General features: G+C 41.7%; 1 protein-coding gene across 29 annotated transcripts in view; it reads right to left on the reverse strand.

Annotated features, from left to right (window-relative positions):
* MAGI1 (membrane associated guanylate kinase, WW and PDZ domain containing 1) overlaps positions 1–22,356 on the reverse strand; it is a 482,542-nt gene that overhangs the window by 40,527 nt on the left and 419,659 nt on the right. For all 29 annotated transcript variants that reach the window (XM_073351009.2, XM_073351022.2, XM_073351021.2 and 26 more), the window contains one exon: positions 3,874–3,905. In XM_073351009.2, coding sequence (XP_073207110.1) covers positions 3,874–3,905 — 32 coding nt within the window. The remainder of the gene's footprint in view (positions 1–3,873; positions 3,906–22,356) is intronic.

The following is a 22,356-nucleotide window of genomic DNA, read 5'->3' on the forward strand; positions in this document are numbered from 1 at the left end:
CTCTCATCAAAGTTTTCTGGGAAATTGTTTATTTTTCAGCCAAAAAAATCAAGAACCCCCAAACAGAAAAATGTAAGCCCCACACTGACAAAAACTGAAACAGTTTCATATTTTTGGCTGAAAATGTTTACTTTTGGGTTCTTGGATGAAAAATCAAAAAATTGGCAAAGAAAGCAAACATTTTCTGTGAATATTTTCGTTTACTCCAACACCCAATATTCTGCTGAAATATAGTTTTTACTGGAAACTTCAATTCGCCCTAGAGCAGTGCACTTTAAATCTGGCACCCAGCGCTTTTACAACTTTGGCCCTTCAAGCTTAGCTGAAAAGCTCTCGCTCTAAAAGGCAAATAAACACAAAATATTCCAGAATCGCCATACATGAAAAGAATACAGATATAGATGGTTAGATATTACACAGCCATATATTCTAAAATAAAATCATTCAAAGTCACTTCCTCCTTCCTTTACCTACCAAGACCTACGTTCTGGCTCTCTAGGCCTATGTCCCCTCCTCTCCTCTCCCCTCTCCCTCTGCCTCCTCCCCGCCCTTGCTACAGCTAGTAATATTAGTTCATCTAAAGGAGTGTAAGGAAGTCATCTCCCTCCTGTGTTGTGGTCTTAGGGCATGGCTACACTTGCAGATGTAGAGCGCTTCTATGTGCCTTGCTAGTGTGGACGGAAGTGAGCTAGGATGCCCGGGGCTGCTTTAATGCGCTCTAACTCGCACATGTAGCCAAGCCCTTAGTCATTACATTAGCTGCTACAGCAGAGAATCAAAGCACCTTGAACTCAGGTTACAACACATCAGGTGAGACTTAAAACTAATAATGAGATATGAAAAGCCTTCCAGTGCGCCTTCAGAAATGCATTTGTGCTTTTCTCTGTCTGCAAGCGTATTCTCTTGGAGCCAAATCCTGCAGACACTGCATGTGCAATACCAATGGTCCTGGCCACAGCAAAACTCCCAGGGCCCTACAAATTTCTCTATCAATACTGAGTCTGGCAAAGTTAGGCAGATATGGCAGGATGGGAGTAGGTTAATAGAACCAGCTGCAAAGCCAGGGCATGTCTGAGAAGGAAGCAGGCACTGGGCACTAGCTAGCTGGGGGGGGAGGGGGAATGTATCTGGGATTGGAGAGGGGCTTCATTAGGCTGCAGAGAAGGAAGGGATGAGCAGTGAGCTGGGCGAAGGAGGAACAGGAGGGGATTGAAGATCTGAACTTGAGTTTACTCTGTAATGCAGTACAGCAAACAGAATGTGGCCTTGGTTTAAGATCCGTCTACCAACATAAGGGCTGACTGCATGTGGCTTATTTAAGAGCAGCTAACTTAGTAATCAAGAAGTAAATTTTGTTTCCAAGGCCTCTTGGAGAACAGTGAAGGTGAAGACGACGACAGGGGCTACATGAATACTATGCCGCATGTTACACAGGTGCAGCGACAATAGCTCACATAGTGGTACCTGGGAAAAAGACTTTGGGCCTTGGCATCTGTACCACGAGGCTGTGATGTTTGCATCACCACACTGCCCCGGCAACCGCTAGGTGTGCCAAAGAGTCAAGCCCTGAAAATCTTGCAGGGCAGTTTCAAGGCAGAATCTCAGACAAGTCCCCTCCCTCCCACCCCAGTTGCGGAATGGTCTGTGTCGACTGGAATGGCTGGGACTCAACGCCAATGCAGTTATATTCTGAAACCATTCCTCCTCCACCCCCACATCACACAATTCAACACAGAACCTGTATTTAATTAACTATATAAAGGACGTTAAAGGAAGTTATATTAAAAATAAAAGTAAAATATTGATAATTTTTTCATCCTTTTCACTTAGACTAAAAGAGATTGTATTCTATGGGCTGGTCACTCTGCTCCTTTTCCTTTCAGGAGTGTGACTGTTCGACTTCCATGTACTCTAAAATAGTTGCCACGATGTATCAATATAAGATAGTATTATCCACTAATTGCTGGTGCAAACACTCCATTTTATATCTAAGCAGAGGAGGAAGGCTGTTTTTATTGGATTCTTCCTTTTTGGATGGAACAGCACTGCCTGGGGGTGTGGTGAAAAATATCAAAGGGCTATGCAGAAAGGTAAGAAAGCTTTCAGGAGTGTAACATGCAAGGAATCTGGTTGCTTTTAGTGAAGGAAATGGTTTCTCTGCAAGCAAAGCCCATGGGGGGAAAAGAAAAAAAAACCCTACAGCTGGGGGCTGGTAAATTCACTAAAGACTCCAGAACTACACCTGTTTGTAAACAGTCTCTTTGTTCATATAGAGAGGATTATCCCTACATGGATTTAGGTGTCTCACAGATTTAAAATGCTTCTAATGAATCATTGTTCACTTGGCAGGTGTTTAACATAGCATCAGATTAATAAGGAGATGATGTTACATTTCCTGATTCTGTGAGGGCACCTGTTTTTAAAAATCAAAGTTCATTCATCATATGACAGTTTAATGAATAAAGGTTATAAATGTCTTATATCAATTCAACTATTCCTTCTCTGACAGGGGAAAAAATGCAGCAGCAAAAAATAATCTGCTTGGCGTGTACATATTTTACACACTTGTTTCTATTTTGCCAAAGGCTGAATTAATCATTGACTATGACAGAAGTAAACGCATACGGTCTGACATTTCTGTGATTTGAGTGAGAGCACAAACTGCACTTCTCCCTCTCAACATTAATGCAAACTGACAATGGAATAGGCCTGAAGTCATGTGACTTTAATCAGCACTGCTCTAAGCCATCAGAATCACATTAATTATTTCAGGGCTATCTTTTGGGATGAACAGAGAACTCGCATTAAAAGCAGGAGATTCTGCTCATCTTCTTAACAAACCTTTTACCGAGCTTTACAGAAAGGTGGACTGTTAGCAGCTGCAGCTATCGGCACCCACAATGGACCGTCAGTGAACTTTCACAGGGTCTTATAGTATTTCAAAGACCTCACTCTTGGGACTTTCCCAACGCTATTGGAAATAAGCCTACCTTCTTCACTACCCCTTCAAATAAATGGAAACTTTCACCTTGTAAATATCTCATTTCGTGGAGAATATTCAATCCTTTCCCAGACTCATAAACATCACGTTATTTTTGTTCCACTATACTAGGAGCTGAGCATTAATGAGACTTTAGACCGTAGCTTCTAAGCAATTAGCCAACACTTCAACCAGGTAACAGTTCTACAGGGAAACAAGATTAGAAAGGACAGGGAAATATTGATTTTTTTCTTCTCTTGCCCCCCCCCCCCTTTTTTTAAATAAAGGATCCCACACCTGCAGTACAATGCTGCTAAAGCCAAGCTAAACAACAAAAGATGCCCTACACAACAACTGAGATATTTCCAGTGCTGGGGCAGCTAACAGTATCCGCTGGAAACTGTAAATATGCATGATTTGTCTTTCTGTAAATATACATGCTTTAATATTTCATAAAATCATTCAGCAGCTGGTGCATGAAAAAGATCAGGGAGTAAATGCAAAAGGTTGGAATCTATGCACACCACTGATAGGAATTGTTCGCTGGAAAGAAGGTGGAGTGTCCCATCTTTCAAAAAGGAAACAATGGCTGGGGGGGGGGGGGAGAAGGGAGGGAGGGAGGTAAGGGAGGAAGAGCTCCCTCAGCGGGGAAGAGAATCAGTAAACCTCTAGCCTTTTTTGCCAACAAGCTCCCTTTCTGTTCTGAATTCTCCTCTCAATTCACCATGCAGCACAAGCTGTGCAAGGCAATCCGTGTTGGAACAGACAGACAACTTAAAACAATCAACACCCCACATGAAAAAAAAAATCAATCCATCAATCAATCAGATCAAAACCACCAGCCCCCTCACACAAAACAGACAAACAAAAACAGCAGGTGAGAAGGTACTTACCGACTTTGGGCTCTTCTTTGGGACTGGCAATCCTGAAAAAAGGCAACAATGAAAAAATAAACATTAGCATATAAATGTTACTTTCCTTAAAAAAAAAATCCCTAGGTGTATCATCTGAATGTAGACATCTGCAGAGTTATGTCAGATTTTGTTCTGGCATTAGAGTTACCAGTCTGTTCATATCGAATCAAAGAGGAGGGAGAGAGAGAGAGAGATCTGCATTAGCTATGCTGACTTGTGCTGCAGCAGCCTGGAGGCTGGAGAAAGAAATTCACAGACCTCAGCGGCCTGGGAAATTGAACACTTGGACAGAATCTCAAATGCTCCCCTGGATTAAGAGAGACTTAGCTTACAATTAAGCCAAGGATATTTCCTTTTGACGCGATCGGCTTGTCAATTTTATCGGACCAATCAGAACCACAGAAGAGTAACAGGTTGATTTTTTAAAAAGTGTCTCTCTAGAAATAGATTTTTAAAAGCAAATTTGTATTGGCTTTAGATGAGAGGCTCAGGCTGGCAAAGCAAAACAAAAGCACAAAGAGGGATAATCTTTATCCCTAAAAGGGATCATTTACAAATATGGATATTACTGACAAAACATACAAGTTTTCTTCAAGTCCACTCTAGATACGTAACTATAAATATGATCAATTTCAGATTGCTGTAACTTGAAAATAAAATGCTAAGAATGTCTTGACTCTGATATGCACGTAGTGGGCTGAGGTGAAAGGTTTAGGTAGTTCGGGATGATGGGAATTTTTGGGGATGTTCAATGATCATGATCAAAATGCAAAGAAAGAAACAATTTAAAAGCGCGCAGTAGCAGAGAGAAGGGTGATTTTGCCCACTGAAGCCAGCTCCTTAATTGGTATGATGAGCTCATAGACCTGGGAGATCCCAAGATGGATTTTTGCTGACTTCCTCTATCAGTGGCGTAATGGCCTATGGCAATGAGGTGTAAACTTGTTGGACATGACCTACGATATAGGAAAAGCTATTCTGAGCACATAGATTAAAGAAAAAAAATAAACTATTTTCAATTAAAAAAAAAAAGGGTTCTTGCCTCAAACCTTTTTCCTTATGTGGCATTCCAGAAAAAATAAACAAAAACAAAACACAGATTACACTGCACATTAAGTGCTCAGTAATTCGGACATTCAAAATCTGCTTTCATCTTTAGGATGCGATTTATGTGGCACTTATGCAGCATTATGTTTCCTACTTTATACACTTTGTTTGCACTAAAAACCATGCTCCTGTCTAACTTTTATACAGGAAGTAAAACAAGTTATGCAACTGAAATATGAATTGTTATAGCAAGAAGCTCATCTTACGGTAATTTGTAAGATATCATCTATAAATATGGAATATCTACAATTACAAATGATAAACAGTACCCGCTTACGGCCTGCTGTCAGACTTGTATGTAAATAAGACTGCATAAGACAAAATGCTGTTGTTTCATTTTAAATTAATTGTTTTCAACGATTGGGGAGTACTAGTGCTCTAGACATTATCCTGTTTGGTGCATTATCAGCAAATAACTAAGACCCTCTAGGGCAGTGATTGATTGTGGGGTAGTGGAATATCAAAACTGTTTATACGAAACAAATAAGATTGCAGCTTTGTTTTAAGCAGACATTGCCTGCATTCATGTAACACAATCAAAGAATAAAGCACCAACCAACAGTTTTCATGACAAGTCACATTTGTAACAGGCAGTTTATCACATATTACAGTATATATTTGCATTCTTTGCAAGAGACACTCTTTCTGATTAAATGGATCCATCACCCCCCCACCCCCCCGCAGAGTTGGCACTCTAGTTGTTAGCAATCCAGTTGTTAGATCCAGAGTTAGCAATCCAGTTGTTCTCCAAAAGTTAAAACTGTAGATGCAACTGAGCTGTAGGTTCAAAGTGAACTCGATATTTAGTTTATTGCACCAGGGTCATTACATGTTAAAATGTAATAAATATGAACTTCTGAACAAGCCTTTCCTTTAAAATTTGTCATTAATTGCAGCTGCTACAATCCAAAAAGATCGAAAATGGCTGAAAAATGATGGAAAAATACACACAAGGCCATTGTTTGACAGGCCCTCCAAAGGCTCATGAATCTTACTGTGTCACTGCTCTGTGCCAGACTTTGCTACAGAGCAAACAATAATTGACTTCTTACCAAAACAAGCAACTGTACATGTTCAAAACACGTCAGTAACTTTTGTTGGGACAAAATGAGGGGATAACTTGTGTTAATACTTTGCTGTAAAAATGTATTTATTGTAAATCAAAACGTAATTTAAAATCAGAGTTTCTGCTGTTGTGGGCCAAACTTGGAGATAATAGACCCCAGTTTCTAATATGCATTCCCAGCTGAAGGAAAGGATACAGTATAGAGCAATAAGACACATCATCTGCAAGCAGAGACAACTCCTACGGGGGCTGTTACTGGTGAGAACACACTCATTGAGGGGAAAACTAAAGGCACTAAGTAATGGGCGGCATAACTTTTGGCCAGTTGCCACTGCTCATCAAAATTCAGGATGGTAAGGACAAAGGTGCTACTGGCTGGTTTATGTAAAAATGGTGATAGTCTCCAACCCCTAGCAGATATACATCTGCCTCTGAAACACACAGAATCATAGAATATCAGGGTTGGAAGGGACCTCAGGAGGTCATCTAGCCCAACTCTCTGCTCAAAGCAGGACCAATCCCCAACTAAACCATCCCAGCCAGGGCTTTGTCAAGCCTGACCTTGAAAACTTCAAAGGAAGGAGGTTCCACCACCTCCCTAGGTAATGCATTCCAGTGTTTCACCACCCTCCTAGTGAAAAAGTTTTTCCTAATATCCAACCTAAATCTCCCCCACTGCAACTTGAGACCATTACTCCTTGTTCTGTCATCTGCCACCACTGAGAACAGTCTAGATCCATCCTCTTTAGAACCCCCTTTCAGGTGGTTGAAAGCAGCCATCAAATCACCCCTCACTCTTCTCTTCTGCAGAATAAACAATCCCAGTTCTGTCAGCCTCTCCTCATAAGTCATGTGTTCCAGACCCCAATCATTTTTGTTGCCCTCCACTGGACGCTTTCCAATTTTTCCACATTCTTCTTGTAGTGTGGGGCCCAAAACAGGACACAGTACCCAGAGTAGGCCTCACCAATGTTGAATAGAGGGGAACGATCACATCCCTCGATCTGCTGACAATGCCCCTACTTATACATTCCAAAATGCCATTGGCCTTCTTGGCAACAAGAGCACACTGTTGACTCATATCCAGCTTCTCGTCCACTGTCACCCCTAGGTCCTTTTCTGCAGAACTGCTGCCAAGCCATTCGGTCCCTAGTCTGTAGCGGTGCATGGGATTCTTCCGTCCTAAGTGCAGGACTCTGCACTTGTCCTTGTTGAACCTCATCAGATTTCTTTTGGCCCAATCCTCTAATTTGTCTAGGTTCCTCTGTATGCTATCCCTACCCCCCAGCGTATCCACCGCTCCTCCCAGTTGAGTGTCATCTGCAAACTTGCTGAGGGTGCAATCCACGCATTCCTCCCGATCAATAATGAAGATATTGAACAAAACCGGCCCCAGGACTGACCCTTGGGGCACTCCACTTGATACCGGCTGCCAGCTAGACATGGAGCCATTGATCAATACCCATTGAGCCCGACGATCTAGCCAGCTTTCTATCTACCTTATAGTCCATTCATCCAGCCCATACTTCTTTAACTTGCTGGCAAGAATACTGTGGGAGACCGTATCAAAAGCTTTGCTAAAGTCAAGGAATAACATGTCCACTGCTTTCCCCTCATCCACAGAGCCAGTTATCTCATCATAGGAGGTAATTAGATTAGTCAGGCATAAATCCATGCTGACTATTCCTGATCACTTTCACACATCGCTAAAACTGGCATCTTGGATGGAAATCCCAGCAGAGAGGACCAGGACTTAATGGGCACAAAGAATGAACTACCTGTTTCTCTCTACAGAGGTCATAGCAGGTCTGTACTGCCACTGCCTAGGTTGTACCAGCTCTGTGGTTAAATTTTGCAATTTCGGACCAGACTTTTAAAAGGTACTTAGGCCCCTCCGGAGATTTTCTAAAGCATCTAGGTGTCTAACTGCCATTGATTTCAAAGCCCACTAGACATCCAAATACCTTTTAAAATCTGTCCCTTGGGCAACGAGGCTGACATCTTTCTCACACACTAAATTCACCTAAAATGTATTTAATTTAAAAAGACTCAATACACTATGAAAATCTTTTTGCGGAAAGCACATTCCAATAGCAAAAGAGGGGCTGTTGCCCTCCGAGTTAGCGGTGGTTAAAACAAAACAGCACACCTGCGATGCACTCTCCATATGACCTAGGTAAGTGTTTCTCAACCTTTTATATCCCAGGAACTGGCGTGCTGCCTTCCTAAAGTGTGTCAGACAGATCTCAGGGACCGGTGCTGGTCCACAGCTCGGTTGTTGAGAAACACTGACCTCGAGCCCCTCCAATGGGCAAGAATCCTCACAGAGAATACTTACAAAGGCAACGCCAATTAAATCAATCAGAAAACACAAATTACTCCCCTCTAAAAAGCCAATGTAATCAAGCAAGTGCTTAAAGACAAAATACCAGTGGTCGCTGCGCAATCTTGAAATACAAAAAGGGATTATATTCTAAATTCACGGAGTCGCCAAGAATGGGTACATACAAGGTTAGTAAAAAACTAACCAAATGCAGGGATCTAAATTAAGCCAGTTATCAGTGAGATTATCACAGTTATCTTAATAACAAGCTCTCATTTTCTTCCCCAGAACTCCCTAAAGCTCTATATACAGCTGGCCACATCCATCTGCTAGACTATATTTTGGAACATAGGGGAAAATGTAAATTGCTCAGCAAGTTTTGTACCACAATTTCACTATTTCAATGGCTTTCTATCTAGAGCAACCTTCCGATAAAACACTGTGAAGGAGGCGTTGTAACTCATGGATTAGCCACAGAGTTTTAATTTAATATTAGCTGGTATGTTTATTCTGTTTTAAAACTGCATCATTTTAAATGTCTTTCTGGTAAATTTCAAATCTAGAAAGCACTGATAAAAAGAGTTATGCGAGCCACACAAAACCTGGATACACTGTGTGACATCAACCCCAAATTCTGCTGTTTCTAGTATATAAAGTATCCAAAGTCCAAATATCAATGTTTACTAAACATATTTAAAATGCTAGGATTAGCTATGTACACACACTGCAGTCTGGCAGGGTTCTGGTGTCCCCTGAAACATAATAGACAATGAGGAGCACTAGAGAGCTCACAAACTATTTAAAGGGACACTACCAAATTCCTGTATATTACTACCTCTGGGGGAATTTTGTGCCACTGTGCGTGCACAGAATTCACGTTCCCCACAGATTTCTTTGTTTCCCTGCAGAGAAATGGCTTTTTGACAGGGAAGCAAAGGGAAGCTGCAAGAGCAATCACACACCACACTCTAGCTGCGCAGGTACATTTTTTCAGGCACCCAGGGCAGACGACGGAGAGGTGGGACACCCCACCCTGTGGCTCCTACACTGAACTGGCATCAGCTGCTAATCCTGGCTGGGCTGGAGGCAGGAGAGGACGAGACTGCCTCTTCCCCTGCAAAGAGTGGCTGGGGCTGTGTCCGACCCACTCCCAGAAACCTCCCGCAGCTGTAGGAAGCTCAGCATCCTCCCCTACTTCCTGCCCCCATTGTTCCTCAGCTGCGGGCAGAGAGGTCACTGTACAGGGAGCAGCTCCCCCATCTGCCCAACCCACATGCATCTGGACCTCCCATACCCAGACACCCACAACAAGCCTCACCCCATACACCCAGAACCCCCCTAGTCCTCCATACCCAAACCCTACCCCACTGAATCTCAACCCCTGCATCGGAGCCTCCCGGCACCCAGAGCCCCCCTCAACCCCCCCACTGAATTCCCTACACCCAAACCCCCACCCTGACGAGCCCCCTTGTACCCCCACATCTGGATCCCCATACCACTGACCCCCAACTAGCTGAACTCAGAACCCCCCCAACCAAAGTCCAGTCCCCCAGCACCCAGACATCCCTGCCGAGACCCCCACGACCCCTCCGCTGAGCCCCAACCACTTTCTCGTAGAAGCTCCTGAAATGTCCTATTGTCCCTGCACCTGGAACACCCTCAACGAGTCTCTGACCCCCCACTGAGCTGCCTGCACCTAGATTGTCCCACAGAGAATCCTCTCACCCCACACTGAGCTCCCCCACACACACTTGGATCCTACCTGGTTGAGCCTGCCTGCCGAATACCTGGTGCGCCTGGCGCAGAGCCCCAGGGTGTTTCTGGGGCAGGCCCAGGCCTTGTGCTGTGTCAGGGTTGGGGGCAGCCTCATTACTGAGTCCATGTCTCAGGTGTGGGGAGGCTGCAGGGTGATCCCCACCTTCGTACAGCCCATGGCCTGTGCTCCCCACTGCCATGCTGGGGCCTCTGCATTTATTTACTGACAGATAAAACTTGCAGAATCTTAAAATATTGTGCACAGAATTTTTAATTTTTTGGCACAGAATTTTTAACTTTTTGGCGTAGAATGCCCTCAGGAGTAATATTACAGAAAGATCATATACTAAGCCATAGTCGCATGCGTAAGAGCCGAGGGGGTCCAAAGCACTGAATGACTTCAATCCTAAGAGGATTTCAACTGATACTGAGAGTGCTCATTGGCACTTTGCAGGATCGAGTCTTCGAACCAGAAGTGGCAAATTGTCTGGCAGTCAGGTTTGGATCGAACGCCACAAAAGGATATTGCAATATCTGTAGCCATTGCTCAGCGTATTTCCTTAAGCTCCTCAAATATCCTTGCATCAGCGGGCAGGGATGGAGAAGACAGAGTAAATTACCCTGTTCCTGGATCTTGGTTCATCATGTTTGGGTTTCATTTCCAATCAGAACAGCCTAAGAGATGTTTCCAAGTAGCAGCAAAGCAAAAGGTAGGTGAACTGGGTTGAAAAGGTCACTCGTTGGTTTTGCCATTATTTTGGTTAAAGCACAGAATGCAGGACAGCAGAAAATTAGCAGGAAATTAATAAAAACACAAGGAAAACATTAAGGATTGTGAAAGTGGGCTAACATTTACTGGGGGAAAACAGCTGCATGAAAAAAATAATAAGGCCACTGAATACTGCTTTTTTTACACTGTGCTGAATAAAAACCAAAGGCTATCATCCACCAAGACACACATTTGGCAAGAGGTGCGGGGAAATACTTGAGCCAGAGGCAAAGGCCTACTTACCCAGCAACACACATCAATCTCTATGTTTTCTGAATGCAAAACAAGGAGCTCTAAATGATTAACAGTAATGGCCATTAACGTTGTTGGGAAAAATAATAATTCTGTATAATCCATTGCCAAAAGATTTTTAATAAAGGATGCATACTATTTTTAAAACCTGCTGGGAGTTGCTCTTTTCCAGATTGGAAAAAACCACCAACACAGTTACTGGAAAAAAAAGAGAGCACAAGTCTGCATACAGCCATAAACAGCACCACCAAGAAAAAGACCCAGTCCTGCAACAAAAGACCCAATTCTGCTTGTCACAGTGATCTGCATTATAATAGTGCGACTGTACTAGCATAAAGATAAGCTATGCAATACTAGCTTAAAGCCAAAGAATAATTTGCACCGAAGGAATGTAGGCCTGCTATAAATCAAAGGTTGGTGACTACCAAACAAAATGAACAATGCTTCAGTTCTAAAATGCTAATGCTTGAGAAACGTGTTTTTTAGGAGCCCAAACGTAGTAATTATTAACCCACTGGCACAAGCAAACAGAGTTCCCAAACAAACCACACCACAATGCAAAGTATATGATTGCCATCGAGAAGAGTTTCAGTCCCAGTGAACCAAAAGAAGTTAAATCACATCCTCAATTATTCGCTCCTGTTTTGGATGCTAAACAAATTACCAATGACTGGAATTTTGATTCTGTGGTCATAATTTCAAAGTCTCAAATACGAACTTAAATTAGAAGTAATAAGAAAGATGTGAAATGTTAATAAAATGCTAATTGATTACTCCAAGTATATCAACGTAACTGTGTAACAAGATATGTATCACTTAGGTAGTCGTTAACCACTAATGAAGATGACATTACAGTAATCAGATAGCTCTGACGATTGGTAACTACATAAAGAGTCACAATTTCATGACCAAAGTAGTTTCACCAATTCTTATGATTTTATTGCAAATCTCATTATATTAAGTCTTTTTCTTAAAGCCTGAGCTTCTGGATTCATGTGTTTACATGAGCATTCATTAAAAAACCCAGTATTTCTAGTCCTGGTTATGAAGAAAAGCCTGAGAACATGAACCTTAAAGCCTCCAATACAAGAAGTAAACTAAAATGAGCCCTTTTAAAAAATAAAAACGATGATTTGTAGGCTGTTCTTGTGATTTTTGGCACATGACTCATATGTTTTGATCACTTGGGGCAGACAACGCTGCCTGAGGTTGTTGCTGTCTGAAGGCTCTTCACTGAACGAACTGCAATGAATTCAGCGTCTCAACCCAATTTCCAGTGCACAGTTGTCCGACTCTAAGTCCCACCACCATAACAACAGGCACGCCTGCTGGCGGGTCAAACAGAAAGGCCAAGGACTCAGTGAACATGGAGGCTGACCTACACCCTACCATTCGAAGGGATGCCCTCCGGGTTAAGCATTGAGGCACATGGGTGAAGGAGTGCAGAGAAAACATTCTGCTGTTGTCAGTGTTGCATTTGTTCTGATCAAAGGCAATTTTTATCTCCAGGGCTTTAAAAGCAATATTAACAAGGTATAAATTCACACCCCAATAATGTTCAATACGGGACAAGCTCTCTTGTTTTGTGTGAGTACAGCAGCCAGCACAATGGGCCTCTGGGCACAACTATGATATTAGTACTAATAAACAATGTTTTCAATAATCAGCTGATATTTTAAGTAAGAGGCCTATTCCAGCCATTGAAAGGTAAGCAGGCAGATTGTCACTGAACACAATGGAGTTACACCCACTTTCAGGAGGGCTGAATGTATTAAAATTCAAATATACATTTACTCCAAAATAAATGGGGGGCTAAACTGAACTCTTTCAATCATTTGATTCAAAGCATTCCCTAAAATCCTAACCCTTGAGACACAGAGGGGAGTTAACTAGTCCTAGAAAGCAGAGTTTGTCTTCTAGTCTACAGTTCTGTGATTCTATCACTGAAAATATATCCATGTACCCAGTGCGACTGACCTCTTGTGTGACCTTGGACCTGCCACTTCTCCGCCCTGGAACTCGGCTTCCCCTCCCACGCTTCATCTGCCTTGTTTATCGAGATGGTGAGCTCTCACTGTGGGTATGTCTGCCCTGCATTCTTACCTTGAGGGATAATTTGCACCTAACCCGACTCCCATCCATATCCCAAAATCCTAGCTCGAGTTAAGTGGGATCCTGAGCTTGAGGTAGCTGGCCTGTCATGGGGGTGGGTTAGAGCTCAAATGCCTCTGAAGCTCTAGTAATGCCGTGGGACTTCAGCTTGTGTGTCTTTGCAGCACCTAGCACAAAGGGGCGCTGATCCCAACTGGGGCCTCTAAGCGTTACTGTCATACAAAGAATAAGAAATAAAAATAACGGTACTAAGAGCAGTCTCAGAGAATTTAGTACACACACAGAGGGTGCACCATGCTCTGGATGGGGAAAAAAAAGCATCACACTAAGAACATGAAGGTGTATCGGGAGTTAAACTCAGAATGGAGAGGTAGAGAATTGCCAAGTGCTGGTGTATTATAATTGGTCACAAAATAAAAACACCATCAAATAAAACTCAAACCATTAGGAGAGACTTACCGTCCCTGTCAACTTTTACAGACCCACGACTGCCGGTAAGGCACTGTTAATCTCCATTTAATCAATTATACCAATAAACGGAGCCCTTTTCCTTAGCCAGGCACCTCATTAATTCTCTTATTGTTGATATTATGATGCTTAATCAGTCTTACCGCAGCCTGTGCACCCGGCCCGGACGTGGCCAAGAACTAGGTTAACCCCAAACGTGCAGACTCTGAAGCTGCCCCACAAACTCGGCATGAAAAGGGCGGGAGGAAAGGGTTTGGTTTTAGAAGCTAGAATAAAATGAGCTGCATTCCCCTCGCTCATTATTCCAAGTCTGCCTGATTGGCTGGTATGCGAGAAATGTTGAGGGAACCGTGAGGCACATCTCTAGTTAAACCAGCATCGTTTCATGCATAGTATAAGGTTCTGCTGTGCCACCTTGTGTTACATCGCATCACATCTGATATAAATCAACGGTGCGCGGCTTGACTTGCTCCTATGCAACAAGTTCAACAATTAAGAAAAAACACTTTCAAAACCCACAAACTTAAAAAACCCCTTAAAAGTGACATAGCTTTAGTAATTCTTTTCTGAAGCCAGCCCCATCTTTTTGTCTGATAAGGGCCTATTCCCTTCTGAAAGTTAACATAGTTCACACAGTGAGAAGATTTCAGGCAATTTGCTGCTAAGAAATCCTTTGATTTTTCTTGATGATTTATAACTGATCTGAACTCTTCCATACACCGTGACAATTGCATTCCTGAGTCTCACATACACTACACTACTACATACAAGTTTAGGAAATCATTTTAGCCCTTAAAAAAAAAGAGTTTTGTGATGAAACACCATGACCTGTATCAGTTACTGCCTTTTACCCTACCCTAATATTCAAAGCGACTGTGGAGATCAGATGACTTACACATCTATGAGGAACAAACAGTGTAACACAGATGTGTCACACTAGCGTAAGAATGAACAGCAACTGATATAACACTAATATTTGCCCTAAATACAGATTATATGGGCATTTATTAGTTTGCTTCATTCCACTTCATGCAACACAAGAAGAGTTGATTATAGATAGTGGAGACGAAAACAATGTTATGTTTTAAATGACTAATGGATTAATCTTGCGTACTTTTATACACCATACCAGCAGAAATGGGAGAGCCCTACAGGCAATGAAAATGCATACACATCAGTGTTGCCAGTTCTCACAATTTTGTCATGAGTGTTGTGGTATTTGGTGATTCCCTCAAAGCTCAAGCTCCTGGAGTCAGGTGATTACTTGAGACTCTCAGCTTTTACAAAAAAAAGTTTCTAGCTGACATGTCTACAGAAAAAAAATCTTGGAAATAAGAACCTTCAAAATGTAGCAAAAAAAGCATCCCCATCTTTAATATTTTTAAAATCTCATGAAATTAAGTATATTTCTTGATTTGTAGGGACCTGGCTCATGATTTTAGAATGCCAATGGCTGGCAATACTGACATTTGTTTCTAGTACTAGATTCCCATTTGATGTGGATTACTTTCATTTTGCCATTCACAGTTTCTAAGTCAAGTTACATGACTTAGAAACTCTCTCTCTCACACACATTAATGAATTAGCAACAATTTTAATCTAAACTGAGGCCCAGTCTCTGTTTGTGGGCCTAATTTACACCTGCAAATGCCCTTTTAGTGCAAATATTAGTAACTATACATCAAGAGAATCTGATACACAACACACACTTCACTGCAGGCATTCAAAGACAGGGTGAAATCCTGGCCTGAAGTAAACAGAAGTTTTGCCATTCAGTGGGGACAGGATTTCACCCTCTGTGTTTTCTGTGGATGCACGCTGTGGCCACAAAATGGATAAATATTATTAATGAGAAGAACTGATTTTAGAAGTTAAGCGAGGCTTATTTTTGTCCCAAAGAGAAAACAAGTTTTTATCGGGCTGCTTTACAAACCAATAACCAGAAATCAGTGCATCATGCTGCATAGCAATATAGAGCACTGTCCCAAAAAGGCACATCTGACGCACCCTTGCTGCTTAGAGAGAAGAGGTAACTTTCATTGTGACTATAAAAAAAACACCCATACCAAAATGTTCATACGAAATATGAACTGGCTTGGCAGAATTCAATTTTTTTTAAAAATAATTTCAAAGGATAATACTCTGATGTTTATTTTTAAGTTTTTTATTTTTATCAGTTGTCACAGTTGGCCAAAATTATGGGTTTTAAACTTTTTTTTAATCTCTTGAAAGTTTCATGGTTACGAGAAATGATGGGAGAGGTCAGACAACAATTATTTAATGACACTAGGTGTTGAAATTCAAAAAGTTAAAGCTTTCTAACCATTAAAACACAAACTGTCAACATCACATTTCAAAATACACAAAGTAAATATTCTTAAGTCAGGTTTCAGAGTAGCAGCCGTGTTAGTCTGTATCTACAAAAAGAACAGGAGTACTTGTGGCACCTTAGAGACTAACAAATTTATTTGAGCATAAACTTTCATGGGCTACAGCCCACTTCATTGGATGCATAGAATGGAACATATAGTAAGAAGATATATATATATACATACAGAGAACGTGAAAAGGTGGAAGTAGCCATACCAACTGTAAGAGGCTAATTAGTTAAGATGAGCTATTATCAGCAGGAGAAAAAAACTTTTGTAGTGATAATCAAGTGCTAAAGGAGTTGGCGGATGTGATTGCAGAGCCATTGGCCGTTATCTTTGAAAACTCATGGCGATCGGGGGAGGTCCCGGATGACTGGAAAAAGGCTAATGTAGTACCCATCTTTAAAAAAGGGAAGAAGGAGGATCCTGGGAGCTACAGGCCAGTCAGCCTCACCTCAGTCCCTGGAAAGATCATGGAGTAGGTCCTCAAGGAATCAATTCTGAAGCACTTAGAGGAGAGGAAAGTGATCAGGAACAGTCAGCATGGATTCACGAAGTGCAAGTCATGCCTGACTAATCTAATTGCCTTCTATGATGAGATAGCTGGCTCTGTGGATGAAGGGAAAGCAGTGGACGTGTTGTTCCTTGACTTTAGCAAAGCTTTTGACACTGTCTCCCACAGTATTCTTGCCAGCAAGTTAAGGAAGTATGGGCTGGATGAATGGACTATAAGGTGGATAGAAAGCTGGCTAGATTGTCGGGCTCAACGGGCAGTGATCAATGGCTCCATGTCTAGTTGGCAGCTGGTATCAAGTGGAGTGCCCCAAGGGTCGGTCCTGGGGCCGCTTTTGTTCAATATCTTCATAAATGATATGGAGGATGGTGTGGATTGCACCCTCAGCAAGTTTGCAGATGACACTAAACTGGGAGGAGAGGTAGATATGCTGGAGGGTAGGGATAGGATACACAGGGCCCTAGACAAATTAGAGGATTGGGCCAAAAGAAATCTGATGAGGTTCAACAAGGACAAGTGCAGAGTCCTGCACTTAGGACGGAAGAATCCCATGCACCGCTACAGACTAGGGACCGAATGGCTCGGCAGCAGTTCTGCAGAAAAGGACCTAGGGGTGACAGTGGAAGAGAAGCTGGATATGAGTCAACAGTGTGCCCTTGTTGCCAAGAAGGCCAATGGCATTTTGGAATGTATAAGTAGGGGCATTGCCAGCAGATCGAGGGACGTGATCGTTCCCCTCTATTCGACACTGGTGAGGCCTCATCTGGAGTACTGTGTCCAGTTTTGGGCCCACACTATAAGAAGGATGTGGAAAAATTGGAAAGAGTCCAGCGGAGGGCAACAAAAATGGTTAGGGAACTGGAACACATGACTTATGAGGAGAGGCTGAGGGAACTGGGATTGTTTAGTCTGCGGAAGAGAAGAATGAGGGGGGATCTGATAGCTGCTTTCAACTACCTGAAAGGGGGTTCCAAAGAGGATGGATCTAGACTGTTCTCAGTGGTGGCAGATGACAGAACAAGGAGTAATGGTCTCAAGTTGCAGTGGGGGAGATTTAGGTTGGATATTAGGAAAAACTTTTTCACTAGGAGGGTGGTGAAACACTGGAATGCATTACCTAGGGAGGTGGTGGAATCTTCTTCCTTAGAAGTTTCTAAGGTCAGGCTTGACAAAGCCCTGGCTGGGATGATTTAATTCGGGATTGGTCCTGCTTTGAGCAGGGGGTTGGACTAGATGACCTCCTGAGGTCCCTTCCAACCCTGATATTCTATGATTCTAAGATGGCCCATTTAGACAGTTGTCAAGAAGGTGTGAGGATACTTAACATGGGGAAATAGATGTGTGTGTGTATGTATGTGTATATATATATATATATATATATATATATATATATATATATATATATATATATATACACACACACACACACATATCTTCTTACTATATGTTCCATTCTATGCATCTGATGAAGTGGGCTGTAGCCCATGAAAGTTTATGCTCAAATAAATTTGTTAGTCTCTAAGGTGCCACAAGTCCTCCTGTGCTATTCTTAAGTCAAACGCTAATAAGTTCTCACACAGATTTTTTTTTTACTTTGTGTAGCTGTAAATTACTATCATCATTGATGGAAACATTTTGTCATTGGTTTGTGTGTGTGTACCATGAAATAGACGTTTACCAACATTTATTGATAAAAATCTAATCCTTCCAAGCCTAACTCACTCTCAACTTTTTCCTTACAGATATCAACCTTTCATTTAATCTATTCCTCTGATTTTAGCCAATTACTGTTTCTGTTACTCTGTAAACTAGTCACTAAGTGGAATGACCACTGTAAGAGACTGAGAAAATGTGATTTTTAAACTTGCTTTAAAGTCTCACCAAGTTTGTGAGCCTTGTTAGAACTGAATTCCACTCAATGGAGAGAAGAGAACGGGCAAAAGAAGACCAGATACTTTGGGAAAGAGAAGTCACCTTTCCCAAATTTAGATGTTCCTTCAGAACTGGTACTTCTCCACTAATCAAGTCATCCTTGAAAAACAGGAAGCGTATGTTAAAATTATATTAACTTTGGGCCAGCGCTTTAACTTGCCCCTTAATTTATTTTTTCTCTCTTTGGAAAATGGAGAAAAAATTCCAGTGTGAGAAAATGTTCATGAAATTTAATGTGTATTTTCCAATGCAATTTTCAGACCAGCTCTAATTTTCACTCATTTGATTTGCTCCCATACAAATTTCTCTAAAGGAAATAGTAACTTGAAATAGCACATGAAGTTAACTGATTTATTACATATTTTAAAGATTTCTAATAAGAGTCCTAATTAAATGAATTGTAATACAGAATCTTAACTATCAAAGTCAGTTTAGTTTACTTCTATTTTTAATCATGCTATAATTCTGACACATACTTACATCATTTTCCACCTTATCTTTGGCATTTATAAACTATCAAAGATAAGACATCACAATCTGATCTATTCATGGATAGCATTATTCATGGTAAAGCACCATGGAGCATTACCTTGTATATCTGCAAATAGCTTATACAGAGATGATAACGTATTGGTGAAGGATCCAATGAACGGGTTTCAAGGGAGATGACTGAGTGGGAAGCTCTGGATGTTTTATCCATGACAGAGGGTGAGGAGAGAGAAGCTAAGGAGAAGAGAGGACTCCTGAGATGGGATCTGAAAAGAGCTAGGGTCAGTCGGGCACGCCGTATGGCAAGAACGGCAGGCTGATTTCCAAGGACGAGGAATGAGGTATGTTTCGGATGAAGGAAGAAACTGCCGCAGTTTGGGCTAATGGAAGTTTGGTGAGTTGGGAAGTAAGGGAGACCAATTATAAACGAAGGCATTACAACACTCAAGATGAGACCGGGGGGGAAGACATGAGGTAGGGAGTTTTGAAGAATGTGATATTTACTACTGGATTGTGATGAACACACAGGATTTAAAACAAAAAACAAAAAAACACAGGAGAAAATTATTTCCATTAGCAAAATAGTCAGGTACACTAAGATAGAAACTGCCACTTCAAAAAGTATTCAGGGCCACACATTTGATAAAAGCAGGGAGTTCAACAAGTCAGATATATCAGCCTGCTCCCCGCCCAGAAAATAAAAATAAATCAGTGGGAATGCAGATTCAGAGACAACCATAACGTAGGCCCTGATCCTGCAATCAGACCAGCACAGGCAGATCTTTCCATTCATGCACAAGCTATGCTGACATTGACTTCAATCGGGCTCCATTTGTCTCTAAAGGTCCACCTGAAAGGATGCAACTGCAGGACAAAGTCTGTGTGAAATACCCTTATCCTGCAACAAAGAAAAATACCCTTATCCTGCTGTTTGAAAGAGGAACCCTGTCTTCTCCTTTCTGAAGCCCTGGCACATGCATAGACATGCTATGGTAACAGTCAGATAGTTCCCGGGTTGTGATCTTGTCCTGAATGCGATCTGGATTCTCTCTCGATTCAGCAGCTGCTATAACCGTTTGAAATTTTCTGGCAGCTAGACACTTAAGCAGCATGACTTTCAAATCACTCTTCATTGCAAGCCTAAAGGGCAAACAGAAGTGAGCGGCTTGTTCAACAGAGTTCAAGTCTCCGGCAATAGCTAATTGCAGGCAGCTATAATTATAATGGTTTTGCATCATTAGGGAAAGCAGCTAAAACACAGATATAATACTAATGATGTGAGATTAGATATTGCTTTTCGTTTGGCTCCATTAAATGATCTTTCTGCAGTGCTAGTGATAAATTGGGTAAGGTGAAGAGATTTCTTCTTCTGTGAGGGGACTTTTGCTAAGCAACATGTACCCAGCCAGCCCTTTGGTTTAAAAGCCTGAAACTAAATGGTGCGAAACACCCTGAACTCCTGTGGAAGTGAGCAGGAACTGAGGGCACTCAGTGCCTTGTACAATCCCGGGCCAAAGGAGTAGCACTATTGTTTGAGGATTCATTAGCCAAAGACTTTGCTGTTGCCATTGATTTTATATGGAAGGCACTCAGCTATTGTGGTAATAGGTGGCAGTATAAAACTCTAAGATAGAAAGATAGATGGATACAGGTTGTTTATACAGTTCCCCGCTGAAACCTTCTAAATCTTCTGCCTACCCTCAGCTGGCTCTGAAACCCCAGCCAGACCGCCTCGAAAGACTGGTCTTCATTTCTCAGGCTGTTCTCCCTCTCCAATTAGAATTTGGTGCTAGTAGAAAGTATTTAGAAACTAAAGATCTTTGTTTATCTACCCTTGAAGTTAAGCTGAGCATTAACCCTTGTCTTGGAGTAGGGTAGAAGGATGCATCTTTGAGAGGAGTATGTAGATCAGACTCCAGACCCATTTTATCATTGGCTTTTACACCAACCAGGGTACAGATGAACGCCAGTTGGGACCGCTGTGTGAGGTGGACACCTGTTCTGTCAGAACTACAAAAAACCCACCCAACAGTAAGTCAGTGGAATACCAGGCAGATGGCAACAACTTTTGGTAACTACAGACACCTGGCTGTATTAGAACCAATGATCTGAAATTGAAAGATTGTTATCTTGCTTTGAGCCCCCTAACCTGAGATCATTCTAAAACTAGGAATAAAAATAAGACAAATATTGTCTCACAGTCAGATATTAGGTCTTATTTGCACCAGAAAATTAACTAGAACTACTATTGTGGCATAAACTTTTCCGTGTGTCCCCATGGTGAATAAAAGTCACTTTTATTCCAGAATAGAGGGTCCACACAGAGAGCTATTCCGGAATAGCTTATTCCAGTCAATTTCCCCATGTAGACAAAGCCTTAATGGAAAGGGATTCCATGGAATGACCATTTTTAGTATTGAATCAACTTTGAAGCACCAAATATGAGGTAAGAATTTCATTTGTTTGAAAGTTCCAATATTAATAGGACAGTGTCAGGTTATAAATAACATTTAAAATAAAAATGTCCTATACTTACTGCTTTGATTATTAACAATACTTCAAGATTATTGAAACTGAAATAATGTGTGCAATTGTAGGCCATGAACCTCCAAAGACTCACACTTGACTTTGTACTTGGTATGTAATAGTGTTTGTCTAGTTTTTAAAAAGAAAAGGAGGACTTGTGGCACCTTAGAGACTAACCAATTTATTTGAGCATAAGCTTTCGTGAGCTACAGCGCACTTCATCGGATGCATACTGTGGAAAGTGTAGAAGATCTTTTTATATACACACAAAGCATGAAAAAATACCTCCTCCCACCCCACTCTCCTGCTGGTAATAGCTTATCTAAAGTGATCACTCTCCTTACAATGTGTATGATAATCAAGTTGGGTCATTTCCAGCACAAATCCAGAAAACCTGGATTTGTGCTGGAAATGGCCCAACTTGATTATCATACACATTGTAAAGAGAGTGGTCACTTTGGATGGGCTATTACCAGCAGGAGAGTGAGTTTGTGTGTGTGGGGGAGGGAATGGGGGGTGGAGGGTGAGAAAACCTGGATTTGTGCTGGAAATGACCCAACTTGATTATCATACACATTGTAAGGAGAGTGATCACTTTAGATAAGCTATTACCAGCAGGAGAGTGGGGTGGGAGGAGGTATTTTTTCATGCTTTGTGTGTATATAAAAAGATCTTCTACACTTTCCACAGTATGCATCCGATGAAGTGAGCTGTAGCTCACGAAAGCTTATGCTCAAATAAATTGGTTAGTCTCTAAGGTGCCACAAGTACTCCTTT

The sequence above is a fragment of the Lepidochelys kempii genome, chromosome 7 (assembly GCF_965140285.1).
Source record: "Lepidochelys kempii isolate rLepKem1 chromosome 7, rLepKem1.hap1, whole genome shotgun sequence".
In the NCBI taxonomy this organism is placed as follows: Eukaryota; Metazoa; Chordata; order Testudines; family Cheloniidae; genus Lepidochelys; species Lepidochelys kempii.